Source organism: Porites lutea, chromosome 13, assembly GCF_958299795.1.
Source record: "Porites lutea chromosome 13, jaPorLute2.1, whole genome shotgun sequence".
NCBI classification, from domain to species: domain Eukaryota; kingdom Metazoa; phylum Cnidaria; class Anthozoa; order Scleractinia; family Poritidae; genus Porites; species Porites lutea.
In genome coordinates this window covers 7,517,088-7,537,372 of record NC_133213.1, presented here as the reverse complement: position 1 = coordinate 7,537,372, position 20,285 = coordinate 7,517,088, and the positions used below count along the sequence as shown (strand labels likewise).

General features: G+C 38.9%; 2 protein-coding genes across 2 annotated transcripts in view; one reads left to right on the top strand and one right to left on the bottom strand.

The window, feature by feature from the left end:
• Positions 1-4,080: 4,080 nt before the first annotated feature.
• LOC140923253 (heat shock 70 kDa protein 12A-like) lies at positions 4,081-10,189 on the bottom strand. Its single transcript, XM_073373339.1, has 5 exons — positions 10,097-10,189; positions 8,382-8,701; positions 7,948-8,172; positions 6,490-6,673; positions 4,081-5,572 (listed from the first exon to the last, which is right to left on the bottom strand). Exons 1-5 carry the CDS (start codon positions 10,113-10,115, stop codon positions 4,497-4,499), a joined length of 1,824 nt encoding a protein of 607 aa, XP_073229440.1. The 5' UTR covers positions 10,116-10,189; the 3' UTR covers positions 4,081-4,496.
• Positions 10,190-10,721: 532 nt separating this feature from the next.
• LOC140923254 (uncharacterized) overlaps positions 10,722-20,285 on the top strand; it is a 36,525-nt gene continuing 26,961 nt past the window's right edge. The window contains exons 1-5 of the mRNA XM_073373340.1: positions 10,722-11,058; positions 15,354-15,434; positions 15,801-15,917; positions 16,093-16,209; positions 18,874-18,990. Of these exons, the coding sequence (XP_073229441.1) occupies positions 10,868-11,058; positions 15,354-15,434; positions 15,801-15,917; positions 16,093-16,209; positions 18,874-18,990 (623 nt within the window). The 5' untranslated portion in view covers positions 10,722-10,867. The remainder of the gene's footprint in view (positions 11,059-15,353; positions 15,435-15,800; positions 15,918-16,092; positions 16,210-18,873; positions 18,991-20,285) is intronic.

Sequence of the window (20,285 nt, the reverse complement as noted above, 5' to 3'; positions counted from 1 at the left end):
CATTTTTCTAAACATCGTAGCTGAACCGGTTCTTCCCTCTCCCCCTTCCCCTGAAAGCAATGTTGTTGTGTATTCAAAAGAAAGCCTGATCCCTGGGCGTTTGTGGGAAGCAACATTGCATTGGGGGAAGGGGTTTTCTTTCCGCAAAGGCGTCGTTTTGGAAATAGCCTTGTTGCGTAGGAAAGTGGACATGATGGGGAAAACTTTCTCAAGTAGTTTTGTCCGGGATTGTATTTGACCGGGAAAGGCGATTTGCAGCCTTTAACGCAGCCAAATAAGCCTGTTCTTTATAAATGTAGTACATTTCAAAGAAAAGTAGATAATTAATGCAAAATGAGTGAAAACAGAGGCGTTTATGACAAGAAAACTAATTGGTATGTCTTACCTGATTGGAGTGGTCAGTCAAGAACGTTTGCGAAATTCATTTTCCATGCGTGGTTTTTACGTGCGCTTTGAGTGAAGAGTAGCGGGAATACATTGCGCTTTTCGAGGACGAAAAGGACGTTTCCGTCCAGCAGATTAGCCAGAAAACGGGAATTTCACCCACTACGATTCGATCAACAAATAACACATGAAACTTTTGCTGAATTTTCAGAGCGCGTGACCCGACAACTTTGAACAATTTTCCCATCGCCGAAATAGTCAATGGGCAAGCACTTGCAATGAATAAAAGCATCAAATGGAGAGAGGATGAAATATTTACAAAAGCTGCATTTTTACTTTTCACACTTGAATGCTTACCTTTGAAATTGTAGCGATATCCAGTCCAAAAAAACACACTATGAAATCTCGAAATGTCACGCGCGATAACGTGACAAGATGTACTATCGCGTGACCTGTAAAAGTGCACGTTTTGTCTTCTGGTTACATATGACTGGAAAAAATTATGACCTAAATTGATAATTTGTAAACCAAGGCATGATAAAAGTTGCCATAGTTGACTTGTAATCTTTTTCTCTCCACAATATCTGCAAGTCGGAACGATTAACAGGACATTTTTGAGCGGCTGCGAAGGTTAGCAACGGTTAACAACGATTAACAGGGAAGTTTAATAAAAATCAGAAGGTCATTCTCTATTGAAAACGAAATGGTGTTAACCGTTTCAATGCTTTGTTAATCGTAATATTATTCTATCAATGGAATTATCATAAAAAGTTAACCGACTTTTAACAAACAAAGTTTCTGTAACACCCACAGTTTAACCAATTATAGCTCTGAGAAGCAATTTCCACGTGACGGGAAACGGTTCCATATCGGATTGACTAATATGTCCCTAAATAAACACTACGAACTCCTTTTCTTCGAAGAGAACCGTCATACAAGTCTTGTTCAGACTCTTCTGAAAAAGATAAATTACTTTTCACATTTTCCGAGCCTTCCATTCCGGAACTACAGGAAAATATGTAACAATTAGCACGCGTTGTACGGCTATTGCGAAATCTGACTGTTTTAAAGAGGGTGCTGCAAAAAACGTATATGAGGTCGTGCTTTTCTATGAGAAGATGGTCTGGCGTGAGACTTTGTGCTCAAAACGGCTTCTGTAAAGTGCTTTTTATTAGTATGTTTTTGTTTTGTCCTTGCAAATATTCTTGCCAGAAAACGCGAATCACCTTGTACACAATCTTGGACAAAACTGTTGAGAAAATTGTATACTTGGACAGCATTTTTCTAAACATCGTAGCTGAACCGGTTCTTCCCTCTCCCCCTTCCCCTGAAAGCAATGTTGTTGTGTATTCAAAAGAAAGCCTGATCCCTGGGCGTTTGTGGGAAGCAACATTGCATTGGGGGAAGGGGTTTTCTTTCCGCAAAGGCGTCGTTTTGGAAATAGCCTTGTTGCGTAGGAAAGTGGACATGATGGGGAAAACTTTCTCAAGTAGTTTTGTCCGGGATTGTAGCTAGCTGTGTGTGTGTACATCCATTGTCTTTCAAGCAATCATTGGCTTTTTTTTCAGTGCCTTTTTCAAAAGATGGTAGGATGGGTCACTGTTGAGGTTTCTCTTCGCTTTATGTTAAAGTTTAAACTGATTAAAATGTGACGGGCAATGTCTCTTTTTATCTCATTGCAATTCTTGCTGTGTGTGTGAAAAGTCATTCCTTACAGGAGAATAATTTCCTGGGGAATGTGCTCGTTGTAGACCACCACGTCAAAATTTATATTCACTAGGACAATAGGAAGGCTTTAAACGTTATATCAGACAAAAACAAAACTCAAACTCCATTTGCTTTGTTAGTTTTAAGAACCGGAATTGAGAAATATACTGCTTGTTTACGGCGTTTTAACCCCCCGTAAAAAGACAATAATTTCTGGAATTTTCGGTTAGGTCAAAATAATTAGTCATGTTATACTGTAACACTATATTTTGGGGGGGCAGAGGGATTGGGGGAGGGGTGCGTGAAAATAACGCTTATCGTCGCTTATTTTTATCCACAATGGTGGGATTATAAATGTTACCATACAACCCCGACCTTAAAAATGGTACTCATTTTTCTTGTTATAATTACGAAAGTCTTCCAAAAGCTGACAATGTTCAAATGAGCTTTTGTTTCACTCTCATATGAGATGCTGTGTCACGCAATAGTCAGCGACAAGGTTATGTGGTGGCCTGAGTGTGTACAGCCCCCTCCTCCCCCCCCCCAACACTCCCCCGCTTCCCCCCTGGAAAATCGCTCTTGGCAGCCCAGTTAAAATCGCCTTTCGGCGATTCTTGTTTCAGATGAACTGCACTGGATCCTAGTCAAGGTACAGGCATTTTTATTGACTTCCTTAAACTCTGTCTCAGAAAAAAAAAAAAAAAATCATTACCTAAGTAGTTCTTGCAGTCATGCAGGTATAAACTGGTAAAAAAATGATTTGTTAAGCGTGATGTAGGTTCTCGCATGGAGGTTTGACTTGAATCACATTGTGAAATAAAGTAAGCTTATCTGTTACGAGCTCGGGGCTGTGTTAGGTTCCAAAAATTGCGAGCCATCACTTTTGCAGTAAGTGGTACTAGCCCTGTTAAAAGGAATTGAAATAATGAAAACTCTACTGTTAAGAAATAGAAAGGTGTTGGATTAAAAGCCCGATTTAATAGTCAGCATAGCTCCCAAGCACGACATAAGCGCCTGTTCACAGTTGGTTTCTGTAAGCTTTAAAATATCAAAACAACCATGAAGAGCAACTATTGCATGCGGGCAAAGAAAAGATTGTCACTTTCCTTTTGAACAAGTTTGTGGTCTAAACTGCATCAAAGATAAGGGTGAAAATATTTGTTATTAAACGAAAGCTGAATTGCTTCGTTCAGAAAAAAAAAGGACTTTTTCTCCTCACAACACATCTACCTTGTTTGTTTGTTTGCACGGGCGAAGACAGTCTGCAACCGCGAAAATTTCGCGCCAAAAACATGGTGTCCCGGTTGGGTCCAGTCTTCCATCGTCCGATTGTGCGGTGCTAGTTCAGTTTTGTGTCACTATCATCGTATATTGATCGATCAAAAGGAAAAGATAAGACAAAAAGAAAAGTTTTCACTTCGAAAAAGTACATTTTCCAGAACATTTTAAAAAATAATTATAAAACAGCAGTTACCGTGATTACCAGCCATGTTCGGTATTGTAGCTTAAATCTCCTTAAAACAGTATTACAGCTATTTAATTTCCTTTTATCAGATTCGACATGAGTGTTAAAACCGTAGAGATAATTCACTGCATACATGTATTTGCAGTCACCTTTGACACCATTCAAAAGTGTGGAAAAAGTGTAGTGTTCGTATTTGACTTCATCTTTAACGAGCATCAAAAAGTGTGGTCACAGCCACTACACCTCTGACTTCATCTTTGACGTGCGTCAAAGGTGAAGTCAAAGTTACCGGCATATTTGAGAACGCCTTTGACGAGCGTTAAAGGAATAGAAAGCTTTGACGCATTTGACTTCATCTTTGACGCGCTTCAAAGTTGAAGTCAGAGTTGTTACGTGACTTCCCCTTTTACAAGGTCGAAGAAGTAAGCAAAGGGGTTATTATATTTGGCGGCATATTTGACGCGCGTCAAAGTTGAAGTCTAAGCCGATACCATATTTGACTTAACCTTTGACGCGCGTCAAAAGTGCAGTAAATCCAATTTTGCGTCCCTTGAAAATTATAAATGAGCTTCTACGTTTCTAAAACATGACTTGTTTCACAACATTTTGAGTTGATGTTATTATCTTTATGACTTACGCTGTTATAACGTTAGGCAGCTTATCCCCTTCCATCTTTGCAAATCAAACCTTAATTAGACACGAGCTACGAAACGTAAATTACTGTACGACTTTGGTAGATGAAATTATAGCTGATCGAAAAATCGATGAAAAGATAAGATATTAGGCATTGCCTGGTAATAAACTTGTACATGTACGTTATAGCGCAAGTTCAGTCATCGACATTGAAAATATAGACAAAAAAACGTTAATGGCCTTCACAGTAAAGGAACAGTTAAGTTGTTGTTCCCTTGTCAGCAAAAACATGAAACAAGTAATTCAATCACTCTTTCGTGGCTAAGAAGTCAAGGTAAGCGGTACACTGCTTATTACTTGTTGGATTAACAACTGTCACTTTTATTTCTGTTCCTCCAAAGCTCAAATTTATTTCGATATCTTTTGTTTTCCAAGCTTCTGGTGTCTGAAGTACCAATCCTTGTCCGGGAACCTTTTGTACGCCGCAATCTGTGACAAACTCCGCATCAGCGAGTTCCGACTGGTAGAAATCGATTTTGATTTGCTTCTGGTCTCCTGTCAAAGGCGCGAAGCCAGGAAAGCGACGATTTTCGCCGACTCTTACCACTTCATTCACCTTTACAAACTTGAAAAAGATATCTTTACATCTGGGGATCCCATTGATGACAATTTTTTTGGACTCGGGATGAAGACCATCGAGAAATAGCCTGTGCACTCGGATGCCGTACGAAGTTGTCATGACTCTAGACTGGAACACTTCAGGGTTTTGGCCAAACATTACGGCTCCTTGGACAACTGCAAGTGAAGCGTACTGAGGAACCATGATGCGATAGCTGTGGCCGAAATGCGTTTTTATTCTCTCTTGTAGTAGTGCTGACTCGGCAAACCCTCCGACTAGAAAGACGTAATTAACTCCACTCAATTTCTCCTTGGCAAAAAGGTTTGAGAGATGTGTATTTATTTGATCCAAGACTGGGTCGAATAGTTCTCTCATCACTTTTGCTTCAAGACAGAGGTACTCATTCCGTTGCACCTTGATGTCTTCAAGACTGTAATGCTCTTGGATGAATGCGTTTATATCCCAGCCCTTTCCATGCGCGAATTTGCTCACAAAGCTGTTCGGCAAACGAATTCTCGTGGTTGCTCCTTGCGAGACTCGCTTTCCACGTTTTTTGACTTCAAAGTCATTCATTAAGTACAACCAATCGACGGGATGTTCACTGATATAATTTTCAATGATCCTTTTGCTAAATATTTTTTCCAGAAGTTCCATGAACTTAATATTTATATTTTGTCCACCAGCGGGACCGCCAGTAGCTTGATGGATCTCCTTTATTGCACCGTTTTCTTGGATCTCATGCACAGTCACGTCGAGAGTACCACCTAACAAGTCAAAGAAGGAACATTTAGAAATACTAAATACTAGAAATACTGAACAACGATGAACTGTCACCATTGCCGTTGATCGGCGAAAGCTTGGATTCTCCGCTTACTTCATTTATTATTAATCTTTATTTTTTGTTTATTTTATTTTACTTTTTTTCATGTAAATAGAAAAGAAGGTACTGGGTTTTTGTTTCGTTTGTTTCTTTTTTGTAAGTATGTAATTGTGTGTTAGTCTGCGATGTATAACGTTTAGTTTTCATTTCCGTTTTTTGTATTTTTCCCACGTGTTCATAAGTCAGTGTGTAAAAAAATGTAAAACATAACAAAACAAAAATTCATTAAAATACAAAAAAAAAAAAAAAAAGAAAGCTTGGATTTTTATTTAAAAAAATAAACGGACAGCAGTTTAAGGCCTCATTTGAACAATTTATTTTTGTTATTCTTTTATCATGCTGCTGAAGCACAACTTTAACAGGTTACCTCAACATTAGGATTTGTAATGATAATGATAATGATGATGATAATGATGATGTGGATGATGATGATGATGATGTAAATAAGGATTTGGATACGAACGAGAAAGAGGATGAAGATGATGATGATGAGGATGAGAAGGAGAAGAAAGATGATGATGATGAGGACGATGATGCTAAGGATGAAAATGAGGATGATGATGATAGTGATGATTATCATGTTATTGAAGAGACCGCCAAGAACTGTCACTATTGCAATAAGCATTTAGATAAAGTTTTTTTTTACTTAAGGCGTTTTACAATCTGTGACCTATATAATTTGGAAACTAAGACTTCATTCGTTGACCAACTCTGGATTACAAACTTAAAACTATTTAGATCTGTAAAATAAGCAAATCCGCGTTTGCTTTGTAGAGAATCTCGTTATTTCGTTTTTCGTACCTCCGATGTCGACCACCACGTACTGCATATTTGGATAAGACAGAGTGTCGCTCAATGAAGACTCATCACTCCCCCTCTCATTGATAAACTCCCACACTTTACGCTCTCTGCAATATACTGAAGCAGCCTCAGGCTCCAATGCAATAAGAACCTGCTCTGGATTGGATGGTGATGCTAAGCCCGCCTAAGATAACAGGGAAGCAATTTAAAATGATTCATTATATGACGCATATTGCATGTAATTCTAAACGCGACTGTCTTCGGCAAGCAGCTTTATTATTGTTATTTTCTCATTATCAAGGTCGTTATTATTATCATTATTGTTATTATTATCATTAATATTATTAGTATCATTATTATCGTCATTATTATTATTGTTATTATTATTATTATTATTATTATTATTATTGTTATTATTATCATTATTATCATCATGCATCATTATTGACTGTAGCATCTCAAGCTTAAAGTGTTTGCATTGCTTGGTCACTAACTCTTGGAGGAAGCAAAACAACGAAGATGATGTCCAGCCTTCTAGCTCCAATCATCCTATGGCAATATACATCGAAGTCTTACAGAACTTTAAAATCCACATTTTCTACCTTTCGCTCTGTGGTATGTTGTTACCACTGATCTGCTCGTTCCAGTTCGACCTTCCCACTCAGTTGCAAATGCACATACAGCACCACAAACATTATTATTATTGTTATCCTTATCCTTATCCTTTTCATTATCTCTGTTACTAACAATTATTGAATTCGGCTTTCGAATTTCGAATTATGGAGATCGAGGAGGGTTTTGTGCGCCAAGGCCGTACACCCTCCGAGATCTCCATAATTCTTCAGATGATACGAAAGCTGAATTCAATAACGGTTTTATTATTCAGTCATTTAAAATAATTCCTAGTCTAAAAACAAGCTAAAATATGCTTACCTCCATCGACTTTAAGTTTATCTTTGATAGTGCATGTTTATCGGCAAGTTTACGAGATAAAGGGTCGTTCAGTGCTGCAAATATTCTCCAAATAGAAGATTTCGTCCATCAAATTGCCGTCTTGCTATTCTTGCTGTTTTAGCCAATAGTTCGCCTATTTCTTCCTCTTGAAAGGAGTTAAATCTTCTGCCATTTTACTTACTACCAAAGCAACTCAACCTCGTCCCCAGGTCTTCTCGGTTAACTTTCAATTTAACCGAACAATTTTGCCAGTCTCTTGGCCGTCTGTTATATCGAGGTTCCACCGTATCAAAAATAAATTGTCATTTGTTGCCACCATACGTGTCCTATGTAATTAGTGAGGCGACATAGTCGAAGAGTCAATTAATTAGATTCATCTTGTGTGTTAATGTCTCTTTTTTTAAGCATGAAGGAAATTAATGCTATTCACACTGAAGAAGAGAAACAACATTACTATGTATGCCAATAACACATCAAAATGATAACTATTTTTAAATGTCTTACTTTATATGCTGCTTCTCTCATGAATTGCTTAGCTGCTGGCTTCCAGATTGCCGGCACAGTCAACACCCACTGCACATCACCAGAGCCGAAGTTTTCATCACCAGTTCTCTCCCGGATAACTTCAACAGCTTTCGTGTGGATATAATATATTGAATATGTGAATATGGTCAGAGCTTCCACATCTCTCCCATTACTTGCCTTCAAAGTAGTTTTTCTGTTCAAGTTCTAATGGAAAAAAATAGCAAAACACTTTAAATAATGTCAACAGCTCAGGAGCATTAACCAACATGTTATATATTCAGAGAGAATTGGGGTGGTGGGCTGGGTTGCGTTGTAAATTCCCCTAAGATTTCAGCATCAAATCTGCGTTATAATACTACTACTTTGACCAATTGAAAACCCATAAAAAAATTGGACCTTTATATATGTATTACCTCATCTTTGTGAAGAACCATTTTAAATTTTTCAAAGAAATAATATTCTCTGGCCTCCTCCTCCTCCAGTTCCGCAAATCTATCTTGTGCTTCATATCCAAACGAATTGAAACTCTTGTTAGGGTTAAGCAGCAGGCAGGTGGGAGCCTTCATTGTGGCGTAGCCTTGATCTGTCCCCCATTCTTTGTTCATATGAATACCTTTTTCTCCATCTTTGTGGTTGAAGGCAAAGGCAAAACCACTAAAGGTTGTGCCAAAATCGATGGCAACCACAGCAATATAGGTTGCACCAGAAGTGACTAAAAGCTCATCCCCCTCTTCTTTACAGATAACAATCAAGAAATAAACAAGTTAATAAATAGAGACATAAATAAATACGTAAACAAGTAAATATAGTTGAAATATCGATACATTTTTTCTCCGAAAATGCGCCAGAGAAAGGAGTTGTACAAATAATATTTCTAATTTCACTACTTAACAAGATGCATAGTTTTGGAATACTAGTCTAACTTCGATTCACCAGTGCGTAGAAGGCCACTCACAAAATCAATTACAAATTGCCACAGTTCTTTACATAACCTATCTAGAAAACTCTGTCTCACAATAGCCAAATTCGCAATTGGCCAACTGCATGCAGCCTAGACATCAGACTATGTACAACCGCCAGTGACAGATATCGCTATACGGATGGTGTCTTTCATGTTATGTCAGTATTAACGGAAGACATAAGATAAAGTGAGTCATAAAAAATTGTCTATTCTAAAATCACTTAAATAATAATTGAAAGGCAAGAGACTCCAAATTTCGCACTTAAAGTACTGATAGTCTTGGGTTTGGAATTGCGCACATACTGGAAAGACCTTAAACTTCTTCCATTGCTCGGGTTAGTACTACGTGATAAGAGTGTTTAAATAACGAAATAGCGGGACGAAAGACGAAAAGCGGGTTCCAACCAATTTTACGTACGGAAGAAGAAACAGTTTATTATCCTCTTCCGAGAAACATGAAAGGTAGCATTATAATATAAACAGCAGACTTACAACCAAACGGATGACAACACTGCGACTAAACATTGACCTTTCATCATGAATTTTCCGATGATCGGACAAATCAAGTCGGGGGAAGTATATCTGATCGATTTTGGCTGCATGTGGAAATTACTCCGTGAATGAATAATAAAACTTAGTCGAATTCGGCTTTCGAATCGAGAGGAACTCCGAGATAACGAAATTTTCTGTTATTTTAAAACCTAGCTGATTTATGTATAGTGTATGATATGTATTATCTCACTGCTTACAACTCAACTTCACAGTTCAGAACTATGCAATGCCAAATTATTTGCAAAAACTATGTAGCATGATTTTCGAGTTGTCGACCAAATATTAACGAAATTGCGAGCATGAGAGCCCTTTTGACAATTACGCAGCAAGAGGAAACGAGCACTTGCCTAAATCAGTTTTCCTACAAAATGAAGCGAAGGTCCATTTTTTCCGGAACTTTGAAATTTTAATGCGCTATTTGGTACCCCTATCAGAGGCTAATACCTTTCCTTATAAATTATACCTATTATGCATGGCCAGAAAAGACGTTTCAAAACCCAAGACATTCGAAGTGCGTTAAATTCACCGTTTTGGCAAGCGAAGCAAAGATCTCTTTGGTATTATATATTGCTGTCAGTGTTTTTAAATAAACTATTTGTATGGATTATCGCTCACCTTCGAGAAACTGATGCATATCGTCTGTATAACAGGAATGAACAGTTTACTTTGGTGGCAGAACGCAGAACTTCAAGGATGTGATAGTATGACAAATGGTGCATTCGTGGGAAAAATTCCCTTCTTCATTAAATTGGATTTTATGTCATCGTTTCCTAGAAATGGAAAGGGCAAAAAAACGTTTATTAAGGGGCCGGGGGTAGGGAGGTTGGCAACTTTTTCTTGGAAAGATGACGTCATAAATCAAACACATCTCAACCCTAATTTTAAACAAAAAAATAAATAAATTTCTGAGCGACTGTAGTGGGAGTTTATTCATACCAATGGTTTATCCGCTTACAACTTGCTAGGCAATTGGATTCTTAAGGATTAACTCCTTACTGACAACCACGAAACTAATAATTAGTCACGAAAATCAGTTCCTGTAGTTCGCAGAATTTCATCGAGATTCTGAATGACCCCTTTTGTTTGCGTTAATAGAGAGACAAAGTTGCATCAAAAATATGGTTATGGCTAAAATATGGCTAAGAATCGCTAAGCTTCTTGATAGTATACCTTTACTGTAAGAGCAGAGCAAGATGCAAGTATTAAATTTGTAAATTTGCATGTGATTATTACCGCCTAAGAAGTATCCAAGCAAATCATTTCCGTTCTTTCCTAGAATTCTGAAAACAATAGAAAACAATAACAGATCATTTGAACTTTCTTCAGAGTCCATGTACTGGCTAGTGCTTGTAACGAATCAATTCAAATTTTGCAGAGATTCGAGCCATGGCAGACGAACATTCTATGGTTGCAGAGGATGTTACTATGCAGGTCCCTCATATCCAATTCTTCAAGACCATAATAAACGCGTGCAAAGAAAATCGGGAGCTATTGCCAATGCTACCTGAAACGCTCGAATGTCTTCTTGAGAGCGGTTCAACAAAGCTGATTCAAATTGATCAATTTGAAGAATACAGGTACGAAGGACTTTCTATATTATATGACCCGGCTTTTGTTTGTAATGTTTTGCACAAGCATGTCCGTAAATGCTATCGTGAACGGCGGGAAGCACGGGGTGTAAGACTAATATGTGAAACTGCAGACCAGGGAGCCTCGGAACCTGTGGAAACGGCGGAACCTACCGAACCCAAAGAAATGACTGTTTTATTACAACTCCCTTTGGCTGACGCGATGAAATAATTAGTTTCAATTACGTTTTTACAATGACTGAGCGATTTCTCGCACGTGGATTGCTCGACAGCTATTGTCGACAACAGTACAGACCACTGAACACCGTTTTCAATTTCCGAAACAAGAAGTCCACCAATCGTGGACTTCCGGCTTGTTAGTGGTCGTCGGAAGGAAACGAGAGGAATTAAGTTTTAAACACAGTCGGATGAGAGAACGATGAGGGTATTATTGGCGCCTGCCGTCACTTCTCGTGACCGCTCCACATCCACCATAGACACAGAATCTTTGCGACCTCCTCAAACTCATTCTAGCTAGAAACGTATTATTCCATCTCTTACCTTAATGCAGTTCATCTCACTATCAAATTTAAACTGCTTATTCAAATCTTTCTCCTTTCCCTACGTCAAGGTGTCCCTCATTGATGGTATCGATCATTGAAATTGTTCTTTATACTAAACCTACAGATGAACATCAATACCTTTTACGCTCATTATGTAACCCCTTACACACTAAATTAGCTTTTCCATTCAGCCTTGCCCTGAGAATACGATGTATCTGTTCCTCTAACGAGACGTTCAAACTGCGTTGTGACGAATCAACACAAGCACAATACCTTAAAAGACGTGGATACAATCTCGGTCTCCTCAGCCAGGAGATACAAAGTGTTCATACTATCACACACAAGCGACTCACCCACACGTATTCCTCTAGTTGTCGGATACCACCCAGCCACTTGCTCAATATCTTCTATTTTTCACAAACACATGTACAATTTCTCATCCTCCCAACTTTGTGCTACTATGTTTAAATATATACTTCTCATTACCTTCCTACATTCTAACAAGCAAGAAATCTACTAGTGGACTTCTTGTTTGGAACCAGACCTCTCGGTTAATGTTATGGTGTTATACACTATAGTCCCCAATGTTCCTCAAGATTGTCGAGAACGAGCACTACAGGCGGCCATCTTGACCGGGTCTAGCTTTAACAACTTAAAGGGCGGCGGGGGAGGGGGGGGGGGGACGCTATGGGAAACCCGAGGCCCGCCCTCTTGGTACATTTGAATCCAATTACAAAATGACTGCCAGTGAAGGTGAACGCTCGATCTCGACGATCTTAAGGAAAAATAGGGGACTGTGAACAGTCTATCAATGTTATAATTGATTGTAACCAATTATTTTATCACGTTAGCCAAAGGGAGTTGTAATAACACAGCCATTTCTTTAGGTTCCGCCGGTTCCGCCGGTTCCGCCGGTTCCGCAGGTTCCACGGTTCCGCGGTCTGCAGTTCCTTAGATTAGTCTTACCCAAGCACGGGAGAGAATGATGTTTAAAAAGGCAGATTAATCGCTTTAGAGGAAAATAGTGGAAAAAAAAGAAATAAGACGGTCCTGAAACTTCATGAGATTTTGAGTGATAAACTTTCTGTATTTTAGAATTAGAATTATTTACTGTTGCATTGCATAAGACCTTCCTTGCTACAACCAGTTGCAAAAGTACTTGAGACACTGTACCGTATTTTGGCATAAATGGCCTGTCCATGATCTTGTGCTTGTGATCCCCCCTCCACCCCTTATTAAAGTTGCTAGCAATACAAGACCATACTCAAAACTTGGAGGAACAACTTTGAATGGAAGGGAGGAGGGAGGTCAGTATTACATTTTACAGACCTATGACCAGGAGCGATTTGAAGCAAGAAAGGTCGTTTTTCCGTGGCAGTGTTTCAACATTTTTGCAACTGGTTGTAGCTTGACATTTAAATTATTGATCGCCATTGTAACATGCACCATCCGAAAAATAACCTAGTTGTTATTTAATTATTTATTTAATATTTATTGGTTTATTTATTAATTCATTTATTAATTCGATGTCTACCTATCTATTGTGAGCTTTACGGTTCCACCAGAGAGATTAAGATTTACGTTTACGGCATACGGCAAACGGCAAACGTCAGTTGAGAATTTCTCAGAATAGAAAATAAGCAGATAAAAGCAGCCCAGAAAACTTCGTCACGTGGTACAAATTCACGTTTGCCGTTTGGCGTAAACGTGAATCTTAATCTCTCTATTGTCTTTCTAGAAATACGTAACTCGCACAACCCTCGTGAAACTCGGTTTAATAGCGGCACTCAAGTTAGGAATTGGATTGATGACCCACGGCGAATATCGTCATGAAGGTCCATACCTTGTTCTTTATTTTCTTCTTCTTTTTTGCGTATTGTGAGTTTTTAAAACTCTATATAAAAGCTTAATTAGTATTATTTCGGCCGCCGGATTTAGAAAAAAAAACAACAAAACAAACACAAACTCGACAGTGCATTTTGCATAAGTTATTATAAGCCTTACTTCGTGTCGTAATACAGAGCTGAAACTTTGATCTATATATCGGCGGGGAAGCCGGCAACCTAACAAATTTGGGTTTTCCACAGTGTAAAAAGAATTCCAAACTAGACTTCAAGGGGAAGAAAAGACAAGATTTCGACGGTAACTAAAAAGCCAAGCTGAAACGCACTTCGGAGAAACATCGCGCGACATATTAAAAAGCAAACTTGTCTGCGAAGTGAGACGCACTGAAAATTGCTCTTGTACCTTGATTTTTCCTCTTTTTTGAAAAAAAGAAAAAAAAAATGGCTCAAATTGCTTCAATGTTCCACCATTGTTGCGTTTGCTCTTCTTTTTCGTTAGCTCGGGTCGGTCGCGATTCACTGGTAGAAAACATTTTTTCACGGACGATGATTTACACATCAGCTTTTCATGAATAAAACATGAAAGCGCACTGTTTGTCATCGATAACAAACCGATTCTAACCTGTGGAACTGTTGCCTGGAAACCCCAAAATGCTCCTTCATGTCAAACTGGTGACGTCAATTGGAACGCCGTCACAACTTTGTTGCTCGGCAACTGCGGATTTTTAACCGATAAAAAGAAAGATTTACGACAGCAAAATCGCAGCCAGCCTTGTTCCAGGGTTCTCTCTCTTCTCGAACCAAGAGAGAGAACCCTGGGAACGAGGTTGAATGGCAACCTGCTTATATACGATAACGTCGACATGCCATTGACATCAATTGGGACACCGTCGTGACTTTGTTGCTAGTCAACTGCGGATACCAAACCGATAGAAAAAAAGATCTATGACCAAAGCCGAATCGCACTCTGCTTACAATCCTCGCGCGTTGCGCGCGCGCGACAAAATTATAAATTCGCTTTCGCGAAGTGCCTCGCACCTTGTTTCGCTCGGAATAATGTGTATCTTCGTTTATTACCTTACTATCCTTCGCTAATAGGAACAAATACCTCAATAGTATTGGTATAATATGTTTAGCAGTAACAAAGGTTATTAACAGGATGTAAATTAAGCGCCATCTTTGTCATTGTGGCTTAACTGGACTTCCACTTCTCTTCTGTAAGCAAAACTGGGACATTCAAAGTACCGAAAAACGGGCAGCAAAAAACGTGCAAGTTGTTTTGCAACATTGCTGCAAAACGAGTTGAATTGCGATGTTGCGCGTTTTACTACCTACGTTCAAACCTGTTATCAACCTGATTTGTAGCAAGACAGGTTTTATTTGTTGGTGGTAAAAGATGCAACATCTTTATACAATTCGCTTTGCAACAATGTTGCAAGACAAGCTGCACGTTTTTTGTTGCCCGTTTTTCTGAACCTTTAATTTATAGCAAGGAGTCCAAAAGCGCGATCTCCTTTAATTAACTCACATTCTTTCATGCAGGCATTAACCAATCAGAAGTCGAGGACAGTCTTCAGCTGGCTTCTGATTGGATTAAATCTGTACGAAAGAATGTGAATGAATCAAAAGCGGTCACAGTTTTGGGCTCCCTGCTGTAAAATGTAAATGACGGGAAGTAGACACGGAAAAAGGATGAAAAACCTCCATTTCATCTCTTCTTCCCTGGAGCTAAAAAATATGCTGTGCAAACTTTCAGCCCTTGATTTTACGATGTCTTTAAAATAAAAAAGGCCTTGCTTGTTGTTTTTTTCGGGGGCGATAGTTAACGGCAATTATAAAACGAAAAACATTTAAGTACTGAAGAAATCATAAAAGACCGTCTTTTATTTCTTTAAAGGAGGGAGAAGGAAGGGGAAATAATGGCCAAAGATAAGAGTCTTGAACAAATGACTGAGTATGTGAAAGGCATAGAAGAAAAGTAAGTACCAAGTTAAAAAAATAAGTAGTCGTTAATTTAATATTCCTCGTAAAGCCTTAGGGTGGATTTCCACTGTGGCGTAAATTTTCCTTGTTAACGCTCGTAACTTTTACGCGCGTAAAGTTGAAACTCACTTAACTTTTACGTTTACGCGTGACCTTCCATACATTGCCTCTATTTCATATACGCGTTTAACATTTACGTGTGATTGCACAGAAAAATTCGCGACGGTGGAAATCAACCCTTAGCGTAGATAAAGTAATAGTATGAATACCAAGCTGCGCCGCATGAATTACTTACTCTGTTTTAAAAGTATACCGTTCACCGCTGATGAGTTGTTCATTACTTTTCCTTGAAATTTTCCAGTTATCAGCAGAGAGAACGTAAACTACAAGAAGTGGAAAGAGGTTTGGCTAAAAAAGAAGAGGATATGGCTAGAAAGGAAAAAGAATTTAATGAAACAGCGAAGCAGCTCGAGGAAAGGTCAGCCTCTTGTCTTAAAGCAAAGCAAGCAAACTAAACCATTATTCATTTGCAGGCAAGAAAACGCGACGGCCTTTCGGTCATTGCGCAACGCAATTTTAATCCGGTTGGCAACATTAATCAAACCATATTTTCTGTAATCAGTTGTTCATCACTTTTCATTTAACTTTTTTAGTTATCAGGAAAGGGAACGTAAACTACAAGACGTGGAAAGAGGTTTCGCTAAAAGAGAAGAGGATGTAGCTAGAAATGAAAAAGAAATTAATATCACAGCGAAGCAACTCGAGGAAAGGTCAGCCTCTTTTCTTATTACGACTATGTTTACGCTGGTCGGCAAGAAAAGGCGACAACCATTCGGTCTTTGCAAGTCAAAATTTTAATCGTTGGCAACAGTTATTAAAACCCCCTTTTCTGGTTCGATGGCATAATTTTTATCAACCGAAAAGTTAAAAAGGTATCTTTATTTCAATATTCTTCCTTTAAACATAGTCTTAAAAGAAAAGCGTTGGTGTAGGTTAAGTATGAATACAAAACTGCGCCGCGGGAATTACTTATGTAAAGCATATCGTTCAGCGCTGATCATATTTGTTCATCACTTTTCCTTAAAATTTTTCAGTTATCAGAGCAAAGCGAGCAAAGTAGAGCATTATCTATTTGTGAAAGGTTTGAACCCAGGAGTCATTTCAAAAGTAGGTTGAGTTTGATCGTCCGGGTAACGTAGTCCTGAATAGGACTGTTGTTGTTGACAGTGACTGACGTCTCGACAACCTATGAGGTAGTCATCTTCAGAGTCAAAGTGAGTTGTATCACGTCAGTTGATGGTATTATACTCTGGTTATTGATCTGATTGGTCAATTACGTCGCGATGTTATTGGTCGTCTGTCAGTTAAGCCGTGATGTTATTGGCTATGAAGACTCGTAATCAGTAATTGGTGCGTTTCGATCCGTCTATTGTCACAGTTAAACAGTCGTCTATTGTTAGTCAAAATTGTCAGTTCTCCAGTCATTCTCTCGTAGTTATTTTTGCTTGATCTCGTCAATAAGTCGTTTGTACGGTGCTGGTAACTGTTGGCTACGATTCAGTGGCCTTTGTTCTAAGTTAGTAAACCAGCTTTCTAAAGTAAGACGTTAATAGTAGTCTGTAGAATATGGTATACATGTCGCAGAGTCCCAGTCAATTTGATGTTTCGTCTTAAATGGTGCTCAGCAATGTGATTGTTGACGTCACCATTCCTCGTCGATCGTTTGTGTTTGGTCAGTCGTGTGCTTAGGTTTTCTGTAGCCTCCCCGCAGACGTCCTTTGGGGTTCGTTTGTCTCGCATTCATTTCTCCCCCAAGACATCTGCTAAACACAGCCGACATTTACGTTCACCAATCACAGGCCGTTTACGGATTTTTGTAAAACGTAATCCGAGCCGCTTCTTAAGATTCGGACGATCAGTGAGGCTTTTGATCGAGTGTGCGAGTAACTTGTAATTAATATAGAGTTAAACAAGTATCAGAGAGAAGCTATCCTGCAAATTTTATAACGAAGACCGATGAGTTCAAAAATTTGCCGACGGGATTTGGCAAATCCCTTATCTATCAAGCTTTGCTGCTTGTTTGCGACACAGTGCGTGGAACTACTGGACATTATTGGTGTTGTTGTTTCTCCCCTGGTAAATCTTGAAAGATCAATCTACAAAGCTGGAAAATATTGGTATTGCTGTTGTAACGCTCAGTGATATTAGCAAAGAGAATATGAGGGTTGTCGAGAGAGGGACTTTCTCTGTTGTTTACGAAAGCCCAGAAGCGGTGGAGGAAATGTTAGCGAGTGACTTGTACAGTTAGTATGTGGTCCTTGGTCGGCGACTTTCCCGAGCATGATTAAATATTTCGTCGAGAAATAAAATACAATGAACAATGAAAGGTTCAATGATTTATTGATTATAAGCATTCTTTGTTTCTTTAAAGGAACGAGAGTAAAGTTTGTTGACAGGTAGGTTAATTTGTCGTTCTAGTTTGAAGTTTGGACTTCGGCGGCACCGCGGTCATGTTTACTTAACTTGTGAATAAATAAAACGCAACGGCAGGACGTGCCTTTTTGCAGAACAAGTTTTCAGATAAACCTTTTTATGCCGTTGGAAGCACATTGCTGTAGACTTCGAATTTTTTGTTTTACCGACTCTTGAAAAAATGTAACCGAATTTTGCGTACTGGTTCTTGGTCCACGACCCATGACCTTGGTGGAGTTACATTTCGCAAAAAAGGAAACGGCCTTTGTTTTCGAAGAATGCTTTGAATATCTTCCCTATACACGTTTATAAGTTCTCTTTTCTTAATACTTCGAATATATGCAGAGTTAATAGTAATTATTGTTTTCGACCGCGCTGAAAACCGCTCCGCGCTCGTGTGGGAGACTGTTGTCTGACGTGTTTCAAAGAAAAGCAGATTATTTTATAGTCACAACTTCCGAAAAAAATATGCAGCTGACTGCAGCTTTATTGCATCGTTTCTGTGATTTTTTCAAAACATTTGAGTCGTTTCAGGTAGAAGATAGCGGTGCAAATAAATAATTCATTTGAGAATACAAAAACATCACTTATATCACAGCGCGTGATTGGCTGATCGTGACACAATAACTAACCGCTTATTGGCTTATTCAAACAATCCAGAACGTAAATGTCGGCTGTGTTTAGCAGACGTCCGTGGGGGAGAAATGAATGCGTGACAAAACGAACCCCAAAGGAGGTCTGCGGGCAGGCTAAGGTTTTCCGCCGGTTTCACCAATGTAAGAAGCCTGGCAGTCGCAGCATTGGATCTTGTATACTGCATTATCTATTTGTCGGCAAGAAAACGCGACGGCCTTTCGGTCATTGCGAGCCAAAAATGTTATCCGGTTGGCAACATTAATCAAACCACATTTTCTGTTTTCTGTACTGATCGGTTATTCATCACTTTTCATTTAACTTTTCAGTTATCAGGAAAGGGAACGTAAACTACAAGACGTGGAAAGAGGTTTCGCTAAAAGAGAAGAGGATATAGCTAGAAATGAAAAAGAAATTAATAAAACGGCGAAGCAACGCGAGGAAAGGTCAGTCTCTTTTCTCATTACGGCTATGTTTTAGCAAACTGTATTATTTGTCGTCAAGAAAAGCCGACGACCGTTCGGTCATTGCGCGCAAAAATTCTAATCGTTGGCAACAGGGAATTAGTTAAGAATTATCAGTTTTGTGCTCAATTATATCACTGTTTTTGCCTGGCTAGCCACCAGTCACCTCCACTTCGGTTAATAATTGTTAATTAGCGTTAATAGCGACATTCCCGGATGCAAAGCGTACCAATGGAGCTGGTACCATGAATTCGAAAATTCGGTGACCTTGAGAAAAATTTGTTGGACCGTCTTCAATAGACCGTATGCTCACTCCAACAAACTGGGATTTAGGGGAGAGGAGACACTGACAATTGCGGAGGCAAGCAACCTGCGTTTATTTGCGCTGCATTGGCCTCCCCCCCCCTTTCCCTTTCTTTAGTTGGAGACTTTTATGCTCTCTTGACACAATATCAATTTTATTATAGTGGGTGAAACAAAAAGATAACGTTTTATTTTACAAATGCGTAATATGTTACAGTTTCTTATGTAATGAGTTAAATTTGTACTGCATCTATAGGGCTTTCCAGAAGTTGCTCGGCAACTTTTTGGCAACTTTTTGTATTTAGAGCAGCCTTTTTTCGTTTCGAGCAACTTTTCGCATTCTGAGAAACTTCTCTAGTTGTTGTCTAATTCTGAGATATCGTAGTAGCTTCTGTTGCTTAAATTGGACTTTCTTCCATATTGCACAATGTTTTAGTAGACAATTTAAGAATTTCCTGTAGAAAAAGGAGCCAAATCCTCCCCCTGGGGCAGATCATGGGCGCTGGGCGCAGGATAAAAGTAGCCGGGCTGCTAGGTCAGCGGTTTTTAGAGAATTCAAAATAGTGGACGAAGACTTGAGTGTCTCGGGTGAAGGTCATTCAACAATAACTTTATTAGCTCATTTCATTTTTGGTATTAATAGAGGACAAAGTTATTTAGCAACGCTGATTACGCTGCAAAATTCACAAAAATGCTTAGAAATCTTTCTTTTGTTGTACAATTTGCGTGTTTTAGCATCAGACCAAATTTTATTTTTTTTGCTTTTTCGAGCGACTTTTGAGCAACTTTCGTTGCCAAAAGCAACTTTTGAGTGTCTTTTTTTAAGCGACTTTTGAGCAACTGTTGTAGAAATTACGGGTAACTTTTTGGAAAATCTGGAGCAACTTGTGGAAAGCCCTAACTGCATCACACTGAAGTGCCGCTATCAGTTTCCACCAACATAGCAAACTGATTGTTCAATCGATCCTAACAAC